Genomic DNA, 12072 nt, shown 5'->3' with positions numbered 1-12072 from the left:
AAAAAAAAGAAGGGCTTCCCCGGGGGGGCAGGGGTTTGAGGGTCTGCCTGCCGAGGCAGGGGACACGGGTACGTGCCCGGGTCCGGGAAAATCCCCCAAGGGGGGGGGGGGGCCGGGCCCGGGGGGCCGGCCCCGGGTCCCAAAAAAAAAAAAAAAGAAGAAAAGAAAAAGAAAAAAATCACCCAGAGACCTTGTTGAAAATACAGATTCCTGGGCCCTACCTAGCACTTCTCATTTGTCTGGGATGAAGCCCCCATATGTCTGCTTTTTTTTTTTTTGGCCATGGTGCAAGGCTTGTGGGCTCTTCGTTCCCTGGCCAGGGACTGAACCCAGGCCCTGGCAGTGAAAGTGCTGAGTCCTAACCACTGGATCACCAGGGAATTCCCCTCCCCATATTTGCATTTTTTAAGAGCACAGACAATGTGCAGATCTGAGGGCTGTCTTCCTGGTGCCTTAGTGGTAGGTCCTTGAGTAAGTTTTCAGTCATTCGCACAAGAGAGAATGGGGAAGTAGGAGATTGAAGGAAAGATAATTTTAGAATTGAGGACAGCAGAGGGCAAGGAACACTGAGCATGCATTAGAAAGGGGAGAATCACCTCCTGGAGACTGTCCAATGGTTGCTGTGCTACCATCTTTGTGCAGGGTGGAGCACTCATAACCCACGGGGAAGTGACTTTTGAAAGCAACCAGGTTCATTAACTTTTGAGAGGTGGGGAGAATTCAGGATCATTCTGTATGCCACAGAAAATCTGCCTGCCTGCTCTAGGTTGCTAGTCCTTGTTTTCCATGCTGCTAATGGAAACCTATAAACATTCACTGATTTTTCTCTTGTGTAGTAAGAAGAAAACATAACTTATAGACCATCTTCTGGCAGAAGATGATAGATTTGGATCAGAAACGGGAGGCGTTGGAAGCCAGGAATCAAAAGTGAAGAAATTCTGCAAGCCCTTGGGTGAGAAAGGTGACAGGGATTGATTTATTTACTCACGTGTCCCGCATTGTCAGTCTGTGGTTATCTAATGTGAACTTGTTTTTTAGGCTGATCTGGACCTTCATAAATGTTAGGGAGAAGGTTGGAATAAGCTGCTGGAAATGGGTCTAGAGCACACATTTCTCCTCAGGCTGCTTCAGTTAGTACTTTTCTGTCAGCACCTTGTCTGCATCTACTTCATTCTTTCCCAGGACCCTTCCCCCTCCTTTCTAGAGCTAAAGCCTTAACCTGAAATACCTCATTAATATCCATAGCCAATGTTGATTAAATTCTTACTCCAGCTAGGCACCATGCTGTTGTCCTCTCCCTGCATTATTTCATCATTCCTTTCTTGAAACAGCCCAATAATCTAGATACTGTGATTATGATCCACTTTCGAGATGAAGCATCTGAGGTTCCAAGACGTTACATAACTTGCCCAGGACCTCACAGCTAGGAAATGGCAGAACCAGATTTTAAACTCACGCTGACTTTGGTTCCTTACTTGCTGCCTTCTTTTTCTCTCAAAGAGAAAATAGGGAACTGCTCTTGCAGCCTCCTCCAGTGTATCAGAACAGGTATCCCAACTTGACAGACCTCTTTTGAAAAGTTGTCAATCCCTGGGATTTAAAAGCATTAAAGTTGTCATTACAAAATTCTGAAAAATCAGAAAAGAGAAAGAAGTCACCTATAATATTCCTGGCCTTATATAACTGTGATTAATATTTTAATGTATTTGCTTTCAGGCTTTTTTGGCATAGGTGTATATTTCCATATTATACATATATTCTTTAGTATCATGGTATTTTAAATATAAATAGAATTTTCAAACTCAGATTTTTAACGATTCTCAAGTGGTAATGTTTAAGACTTCTAGCAGTTTGAAATGAAAGAAGCCTGGCAAATGAGTGAATGAATAAATGAATGAATGCTTGCTTCCATGTATGGAATATGATTTATTTGTGTACTTGTCACTTTTGTTTTTTCTGCATTCAGAGAGGAGGACCATTGTTTTAAATTTTGTGTCATGAACAAACAGTATCATGAACAAAGAACATACTCTCCCAACAAGTGTGTTTTACCTGTCTTTCCAGGTCTTGCTCAAATCTACACCCCCTTTAGGCTTTTCTTGATTTCCAAACCTAAAATGACCTTTCTCTCCTCCAATCTTCTCAAGCACTTTCTGGCTATACCTTACATTTGACATTCACCATGTTCTCCACCTGCTGGTTATAATATTTTTTGTCCTATCTTCTTGTACTTATCTACAACACCTAATGCAGTGCTTTTTCATGATGTCACTTTTATTTCTTAGCGTCTTGGTATTCAAACCAAATTGCTATTAATCAGTTTCTCCAAGATACTAGAATGCCTTTAGACTTTCTGACATGTCTTTCCATGCCTTGTAGGTTCCTATCACCGTAACCATGCCAGAAATGACAGAGAATGAGACTCCTACAAAAAAGCAGCACAGGTATGAAGACACAATCCAAAAATAATATAGTTTGGCAGATAAGAGGCAGAATTAGTCCCCACTTTGCTAAATAGTTAGTCCTTTAGGGAACTTTCATTTGGATGCCTAGAAAACCATTACTCTTCAAAAATAGGTGTGGATAAATATAAATAGATTTACTGAAAGGGGTACATAATTAAAATTTACCTGTCCTTTAAATTCTACTAGCAGTGTAAGAAATAAAATGACTATCAGTAGTTAAAATAGTATAATACCTAATCTATGCTAAATGTTTAGTTTCTCCTGAAATTTTTACTTGCCCTCAATATTAGTCTTTGTGGTGGATACTAAGTTCACTTAGGCTGCAGTCTGTTTCAACAGACATTTTGTGACATTACAAACCATTAATGCCAATACGCACATTAGTACAGTATTAGTTCTGGTTCTTTGTATAATACCTCCTTCAAAATTTCTAGCATTTTGGGCAATGTTTCTGCTTAGAATTGCATGGCCAACGCTTCCATTATTAAATATTAAAATCATTATTTTCTTTCCTTACCAAATAGCTATTAAAGAATTCTTATGTATTGAGTAATTGTACATAAAAGGGAAAATTGGTGTTTTTAGTAGATTAGCTTTTAAGAAAATGTAAGAGTTTGGATAACCTAAGGTACATAAATGCAAAAGATGGCTCAGATGCCAGTTGTTAGTGCGTGAGTGCTAGTGACTACCACACTTCCCTCCCTGGGGATTACAAGTTTCTTCTGTACCATTGCTTGTTTTCTGTACATACTCATCCCTACCCCTGGCCAGGTGCCAGAGCAAACATCAGAAATCACCTACAGGGACTTTCCTGGTGGTGCAGTGGTTAAGAATCCACCTGCCAATGCAGGGGACATGGGTTCAAGCCCTGGTCTGGGAAGATCCCATATGCTCCAGAGCAACTAAGCCCGTGCGCCACAACTACTGAGCCTGCGCTCTAGAGCCTGTGAGCCACAACTGCTGAGCCCGCGAGCCACAACTACTGAAGCCCGCGCGCCTAGAGCCCGTGCTCCGCAACAAGAGAAGCCACTGCAATGAGAAGCCCATGCACTGCAACAAAGAGTAGCCCCCGCTCACCGCAACTAGAAAAAGCCTGCGTGCAGCAATGAAGAGCGAATGCAGACAAAAATAAATAAAATAAAATAAAATAAATTTATAAAAAAAAAGAAATCACCAACAGTTGACGCTTGAACAGCGTGTAGCTAGGAGTATAGCCAGACTTCCTGTTCACAGTTCTCCATATCCATGGATTCAACCAACTGTGGATCCTGTGGTACTGTAGTATTTACTATTGAAGAAAATACAAGTATAAGTGGATCCGTGTAGTTCAAACCCATGTTGTTCAAGGGGCAGCTGTACTTGGCACATCACTTAGAGAGCTGACTAGCCCCTTAAGTACATTTTTCAAATAGGTAAGATTGTCAATGATTGCCTTACTTCCCAACCAATGACTTCTGGGTATGGAAAAATGGAGAATTGTAGTTACTTTGAGAAAATTTTGAATTCTAACTTTATATTGATGTATCTGCAGTTAGGTTTTTATACCATAATATATTATTAAGAAAATTTTCCTTCAAATGGTTTCTCATTGATACAACAAATACAAATTCATAAAATTAATTTTTATGGTTCTCAAAATATAATGTAAAATATTTTCCTATTATTTTCATGTTCCTTTTATCTGTACTTTTTGTTTCAGAAAGAAAAATCGGGAGACACACAATGCAGGTAGAAACAGCAATTTAAGTTTTATTTGTTAGCACTTTTTGCATTCAAAATGAAATTATACTGCAGTTGATTGTGTTTTTATGTTATAAGCACAGAATCATTATTCATTACATTTTAGGAAAGTGTTCCTTTATTGTTTGGGTTATTTTTTTTTTTTTTGCATTTTTTATATTGAAGTATACTTGTGCAATGTTATATAAATTACAGGTGTATGACATAGTGATTCAAACTTTTAAAGGTTATATTCCATTTATAGTTATTATAAAATATTGACTGTATTCCCTGTGTTGTACAATACACCCTTGTATCTTACTTATTTAATACAAAATAATTTGTTCTATATTGTTTTTAGTTGACAAAATACTCCCTAAGTCTCATGAAGATGGCTTATCATTTTCTGATTCACAGTCTATTAAATAATTTAAGGATTAATATACCCCTGGAGCTAGTGTTTTAAGTGATTTCACCCACTGAGGAATTCAGATATACTCCTTCTGAAAAGAGTGAAGAGTATGTACCTCTGTAGAAATTCTAGAGTGGGCTAGCTGCCTACAGGAGTAGGGAAGAAATGGGGAGCAGCTGTAAATCTTAAAGGTACTTGAAATGTGAACAGTCTTAAATTAAGCTGTGGAGTTCTCAATTATAAGAAGAAATGTAGAAAAAAATATTTGATTTTTATCTCAAACGTCAAAATTAGAGGCCACAGCCAGGTAAACATTGATAGAAGTAATTGTGCATACATTGACAATTTGGTACATTTTTAACATTTTATTTTCCATCAGGGACTACAGTCAGATCTAAAAATATACATTTTAGACTCAATTTCTATTACTCTATAAATAATCTCTTCCCTTCCCGAAGGAAAGGACCCTGGGGAAAACTTTATCTATGGAAAGTTGTGTTGAACACTGGTAGGACATAGCTGTTCCCCAGAATGGGAGTTTACTACCTTTGAATTCCCTTTTATCACTGTGGATAGAGTCTTAATGTTGTTGTTCTTGTTGTTTTATCTACACACATTAAAAAATATGCTCTTAGATAACAGCAAATACTATTGTTAGAGAATTCAGAAGAAAGGTGAGCTATAGTTTATTGCTTTGTGGGTTTTTTTTTTTTTTGGCCACATCAATAAATCTAATTTTTTTGGCCATATGAACTAAATCTTTTTATTAGAATCAAATGTCACATAGGACCATAAATATGTCCTGATAGTAATTTATTAAGAGAGAGTAAATGGATGTCATTGAAAGGATGTTCTTACTGCTAGATTATGAAGCAAAAAGTATATATTTTGAAAAACAAGACCTACTTATGCTATATCTGAAAGATCATCCTCTTAGAAGCGCTGAAGTCCTTTGTAAAAAGGAAGGTTTTAGAAAACTGACAGAAAGTAGACTGATTTTTCTATTTACAGTGTCTTATAGAAAAACTATTTAGATCATCGCTTGTATCTTCTTGCCCCTTTCATACAACTTTTAAAGTTGTAGCACGGAAGCCTGGAACATTGCTCAGTTAATTGAGAAGTTGTCAGTTGTTCAGTTTCTTAGATGGGCCAAAGTGAACAGCACAGACCCCATAGAAAAAAATAAACCAATGCCTTTTCTTGTCTATTTTAAGTCACAACTAATAGCCGTTTCTATTCCAAAAATGCCTTCTAGTCAGCCTAAAAGGTGTGTTAAAGTTCTTTAATCTGTCTAGAAAGGTCTAATTTGCCGATTTGCTATAAAGAAGCAGCTTTCTAGTAACATAGCTAGTGGGTTCTTGTAATTTAGTTATCATTAGAATCTCTAATAATTACTTGAAATATAATAATGCCTAAGAGTAATGTAGTATTAGCACATTGTGTTTATAATTTGAATTTAATTATTATAGATTCCATTATTTTAAATCCTAATGAATGGTATGGCTTATATTGATTTCCATAACACTAAACCTAGAATATGACATTCTTAGAAATCTTATTGTAGTTATTTGTATTCAGTAGATACTATTTGATAAGACTTTCTTAGGTATTTCTTTACCTAAAATTTCTTTACCCAGGGAGAATGAGACACTTTGGCAGTAGTATTGTAAGGTTTGATAAATGAATTTTTCCTCTATCTAGTGGAGAGGCATAGAAAGAAGAAAATCAATGCTGGGATAAACAGAATAGGAGAGCTGATCCCATGCTCCCCTGCGCTGAAACAGGTGAGAAATCCTCTCATACTTTCACCAATTGCTTGTGATCAGATAATTCCCTAAGTTGTTTCTGTGCTCAGAATGATTATTTTTTGTTCCCTGCCATTAATGGTTTTTTAGAGTTAATAATTGCCTCATTGTTTTTCATTTGCTCAATTTTCTATATACCTGCCTATCTTTAATTCTTTCCACACCTCCAACAGTCTCTTACTACAGTTTCTATATGGTCAAATTGCCACATAATTTCCATGTTCCCAATTTTTCCTTTGAACCTTTACTTCTGGAACCCTCTACCCTTCCTTTTCAATCTCAATTAGTTGGTTTCTTTCAACTCCTCTGTTTTTAATTTCAGCTCTTATATTTTTAATTTCCAAGTCTTCTTTTTCTTATTCTCTTTGTTCCTTTTCATACATGTTTTTTTATGGATATAATATCATCTCAGCTTTGAGAATATTATATAGGGTTTTGGTTTTTTTAAATGTTTCTTCTGTTTTCTATATTGTCTTTGTTTCTTCTGATTTCCTTTTCCCTCCTCTGTTTTGATGTTTTGTCTTTCTTTTTGGAGACATTCCTTAAATGTTTAATGATACTTAGCTGTCTTTTTCATATTTGAGAACGAGGCATTAAAAAGCTGATTGAACAGGCTTGTGGTTTGGTGGTCCTAACTGTCCGGTGATTGGCTAGTGAGCTGATGTTTTTGTTATTGTTGCTGAACTAAACAATATCAGTATTTGTAGATTTCTTCTTTGGGGGTTAGCTATTAATTTTTATTTTCCGGAGAAGGATCCTTCAGCACCCTACCTAGGAGTGGGAATGGTGGGAAAAGAACTATAAGGCTCATTGCCATTTTTCTGGGAGCTGGGCTGGGGAAGGGGTGCTGGAGAGTCTCATGCTCTAGAAGGCAGGATTTTACTTTACCTCCCTGTTTTCATTTAGGAGCCTCATCTTGTCCACTTCTGTGCCAAGTAAGTATCCTTGAGGCTGAAATCTTCTGGTTCAAATTTCACAGAAAATAAACTTGTCTCCTGTGGTTGGGGAAGAGGGGAAGTCATCCAGCTGCATAGGATGTGTGTGTGTGTGTGTGTGTGTGTGTGTGTGTGTGAGTGTGTGTAGTTCTTATTACTGCAAAAGAAGAATCTTTCTATCAGTCCCCTCAGTTTTAACCCATGCCTCACCCCACCTTCTGGGGTAGCTGGAGCTTCCCAGTCCCAAACCATCCCAGGCTTTTGGTGGGGAGGGCCAGATCAATGTGTTCACTTCACAACACTGTCTCCCTCAGCAAGGTCTTACAATTCAGTTTCTTTTCATTCTCCCCTACAAGATGATACCTAGTCTTGCATAAATGTGCTTTTTTAGTCTTTTTAAAAAGGTACTTTCTGTTTCCTTAACACACAGGCAAACTTAAGGGCAGGTACTGTACTATGTCTTCTGATTGTTTTTCTTTCTCCACATATCAATGTATAGTAGCTGCTCACTAAGCACTGGTGTTTGCCCAATAAAACGTTCCTCCCCTTGGCTTTTATTCCTACAAGTTTATCTGAAAGGAAACCATAATCATTTCTCTTTCTTGGTGCCCTAGAATGTGCAATGGAAGTCAGTATTTGGTCTCCAGAAGCTGAATAGATTTAGATTTTCTTAACTATTGCCGCATGTCCCCACCCCCATCTGCAGTAGAGAAGCAGTAGGTGGGCATTATCAGGTTCTGCCTTTGTCTCGACATTTGCTTTAAGAAAGGACACTATCTTAGTTTCTTTCTCTAAAGTACGGTGTTTCCTGGGTTATACTGGATTTCTGATGGGACCCAGCCTAAGGGACCCAAAATTGTAACTTGCTGAACCAAAGCCCTAAATCACTGACTCCTACATGAAGAGAGCTATCAGATAAAGTACTGGAGATAGTTAATAGTATAAATACTGGGTAGAGCTTGAACATTCACTGTAACATTTTTAAAAGCTGAAGAATAAAAAAAACGAAATTCTTCTTTCATAGCTTAAGTATTTATCAGTAATAGACTGGTAAACAAAATAAATACAGCCTTTAGAAAGTATAGCGTAGATATAGATATATGCACACACATGTCACATCTTATTTATCCATTCATCTATTGATGAGGACTTAGGTTGTGTCCATATCTTGGCTATTGTAAATAATGCTGCAATGAACATAGGGATGCATATATCTTTAGGAATTAGTGTTTTTGTTTTCTTTGGATAAATATCCAGGAGTGGAATTGCTTGATTGTATGGTCATTCTATGTTTAATTTTTTGAGGAGTCTCCATACTGTTTTCCATAGTGACTGCACCAATTTACATTTTCACCAACAGGACATGCAGGTTCCCTTTTCTTCACATCCTCGCCAACACTTCTTATTTGTTGTTTTTGGGTTCTGTTTGTTTGTTTTTTCTGTTTTTTAAAATTATTTATTTATTTATTTGGTTGCTCCAGGTCTTAGTTGCGGCACATGGGATCTTCGTTGTGGCATGCGTGATCTTTAGTTGTGGCATGCATACTCTTAGTTGTGGCATGCATGCGGGATCTAGTTCCCCAACCAGGGATCGAACCCAGACCCCTGCACTGGGAGCACGGAGTTTTACCCAGTGGACTACCAGGGAAGTCCCTGTTGTCTTTTTGATAACAGACATTCTGAAAGGTGGGAGGTGATATCTCATTGTAGTTTTGATTTGCATTTCCCTCATGATACTGATGTTGAGCATCTTTTTATGTGCCTGTTGGCCATCTGCATTTCCTCTTTGGAAAAATGTCTATTCAGATCCTCTGCCCATTTTTTAATTGGGTTGTTTGGTTTTTGATATTTAGTTGTATGAGTTCTTTGTATATTTGGATATTAACTCCTTATTGGATATATCATTTGCAAATATCTTCTCCCATTCAGTAGGCAGCCTTTTTGTTTTGTTGATAGTTTCATTCACTGTGCAGTAGGTGGGCATTATCAGGTTCTACCTTTGTCTCAACTTTTGCTTTATGAAAGGACACTGTCTTAGCTTTTGTTTGATGTAGTCCCTTTCGTTTATTTTTGCTATTGTTTCCCTTGCCTGAGGAGACAGATCCAAAAAAATATTGCTACAATTTATGTCAGAGCGTTCTGCCTATATTTTCTTCTAGGAGTTTTATGGTTTTCAGTCTTACATTTAGGTCTTTAATCCATTTTGAGTTTATTTTTGTATATGGTCTGAGAAAATGTTTTAATTTCATTCTCTTACTTGTAGCTGTCCAGTTTTCCCAGCACCACCTAATAAAGAGATTGTCTTTTTTCCCAAAGTATCCTTGCCTCCTTTGTCATAGGTTAATTGGCCATAAGTGCATAGGTTTATTTCTGGGCTGTCTATTCTATTTCATTGCTCTATGTGTCTGTTTTTATGATAGTACCATACTGTTTGTTTGTTTGTTTGTTTTTGCCATGCCGCACGGCATGTGGGATCTTAGTTCCCCGACCAGGGATTGAACCCACATCCCCTGCATTGGAAGCATGGAGTCTTAACCACTGGACCACCAGGGAAGTCCCAGTACCATACTGTTTTGATTACTGTAGCTTTGTAGTATAATTTGAAATCATGCATGATACCTCCAGCTTTGTTCTTCTTTTTCAAGATTGTTCTGGTTATTTGGGGTCTTTTGTGTTTCCATACAAATACTAAAATTATTTGTTCTAGTTCTGTGAAAAAAGCCATTGGTATTTTGATAGGGATTGCATTGAATCTGTAGATTACCTTGGGTAGTATGCTCATTTTAACAATATTAGTCCTTCCAATCCATGAGCACAAAAATTACAGGCCAGTATCACTGATGAACATAGATGCAAAGATCCTCAACAAAATGTTAGCAAGTTGAATTCCACAGTACATTAAAAGGTTCATAAACAATGATCAAGAAGGATTTATCCCTGGGATGCAAGGATGGTTCACTGTCTGCAGAGCAATCAATGTGTTACACCATATTAGCAAATTGAAGAATAAAAATCATATAATCATCTCAACAGATGCAGAAAAAGCTTTTGACAAAATTCAACATCCACGTAAGATCAAAACTCTCAACAAAGTGGGTTTAGAGAAAACATACCTCAGCATAATAAAGCCATATATGACAGCCCGCAGCTACCATCATATTCAATGGTAAGAAGCTGAAAGTATTTCCTCTAAGAAGACAAGAATGCCCACTCTTGCCACTTTTACTCATCATAGTACTGGAAGTGCTAGCCACAGAAATCAGATAAGAAAAGCAAATAGAAAGAATCCAAATTGGAAAGGAAGAAGTAAAACTGTCACTGTTTGCAGAACACATGGTACTCTTCATAGAAAATCCTAATGATGCCACCAGGAAACTACTAGAACTCATTAATGAATTTAGTAAAGTTGCAGGATACAAATTAATATACAGAAATCTGTTACATTTCTATACACTAACAGCAAACTATCTGAAAAAGAAATTAAGAAAACAATCCCATTTTTAGTCATATCAAAAAGAATCAAATACCTAGGAATAAATCTAACTAAGGAGGTAAAAGACCTATATTTGGAAAATTTTAAGACACTGATGAAGGAAATTAAAGACAACACAAACAGATGGAAAGATATACCATGCTCAAGGATTCAAAGATCCATAAAATGACCATACCATCCAAGATATATAAATATATTTTTTTAATTAATTAATTCATTTTATTTTTGGCTGCACTGGGTCTTTGTTGCTGCACATGGGCTTCCTCTAGTTGCAGCAAACGGTGGTTACTCCTTGTTGTGGTGCGCGGGCTTCTCACTGCGGTGGCTTCTCTTGTTGTGGAGCACGGGCTCTAGGCATGCGGGCTTCAGTAGTTGTGGCACGTGGACTCTAGAGCGCAGGCTCAGTAGTTGTGGAGCACGGGCTTAGTTGCTCCACGGCACGTAGGATCTTCCCCGACCAGGGATCGAACCTGTTTCCCTGCATTGGCAGGCGGATTCTTAACCATGCACCACCAGGGAAGTCCCCAAAATATATTTTTGAAAATTAAAACAAAATAATGTAACATACTTAAATTTTTTTTTGAAGTACAGTTGACTTACAGTGTTGTGACAATCTCTGCTGTATAGCAAAGTGACTCAGTTATACACATATATACATTCTTTTTTTTAATATTCTTTTCCATTATGGTTTATCCCAGGAGACTGAATATAATTCCCTGTGCTGTACAGTAGGACCTTATTGTTTATCCATTCTAAATGTAATAGTTTGCATCTACCAACCCCAAACTCCCAGTCCATCTCTCTCCCTCCCCGCCTCCCCCTTGGCAACCACAAGTCTGATCTCTATGTCTGTGAGTCTCTTTCTGTTTCATGGATAGGTTCATTTGTGCTGTATTTTAGATTCCACATATAAGTGATATCATATGGTATTTGTCTTTCTCTTTTTTACTTACTTCAGTTAGTATGATAATCTCTAGTTGCATCCATGTAACATACTGTTTATAGTATCCTTCTATCTGGGTTTTTAAAAAAAGATTTTTATATATATATATATGTATTGGCATAGAATATTTCTGGAACGATACATAAGTAACTTACAGTTGTTGACTCCGGAAAGGGGTTTGGAGGGCTAAAGTCAAAAGGAATGTACTTTTCATTATATATCTCTTCATATTATTTACATTTTTTTTGCCATATGCATATATTATATTTTCAATTTTAAAAATTTAAGTAAAGAATACAG

General features: G+C 37.2%; 1 protein-coding gene across 3 annotated transcripts in view; it reads left to right on the top strand.

The window, feature by feature from the left end:
- The window catches only part of USF3 (upstream transcription factor family member 3), a 43933-nt gene that overhangs the window by 19318 nt on the left and 12543 nt on the right, over positions 1 to 12072 (top strand). The window contains exons 2-5 of one of the 3 annotated variants that reach the window (XM_027104955.1): positions 837 to 961; positions 2380 to 2444; positions 4165 to 4193; positions 6298 to 6380. In XM_027104955.1, the coding sequence (XP_026960756.1) occupies positions 2398 to 2444; positions 4165 to 4193; positions 6298 to 6380 (159 nt within the window). In that variant the 5' untranslated portion in view covers positions 837 to 961; positions 2380 to 2397. Of the gene's footprint in view, positions 1 to 148; positions 962 to 2379; positions 2445 to 4164; positions 4194 to 6297; positions 6381 to 12072 lie in introns of those variants that run through there. The other 2 variants (XM_027104938.1, XM_027104947.1) reach the window with 2 other exon arrangements.

The sequence above is a fragment of the Aethalodelphis obliquidens genome, unplaced genomic scaffold, assembly GCF_003676395.1.
Source record: "Aethalodelphis obliquidens isolate GAN/ISIS:26980383/991018 unplaced genomic scaffold, ASM367639v1 scaffold1, whole genome shotgun sequence".
Lineage (NCBI taxonomy): Eukaryota > Metazoa > Chordata > Mammalia > Artiodactyla > Delphinidae > Aethalodelphis > Aethalodelphis obliquidens.
This window is presented reverse-complemented; position numbering and strand designations above follow the sequence as displayed.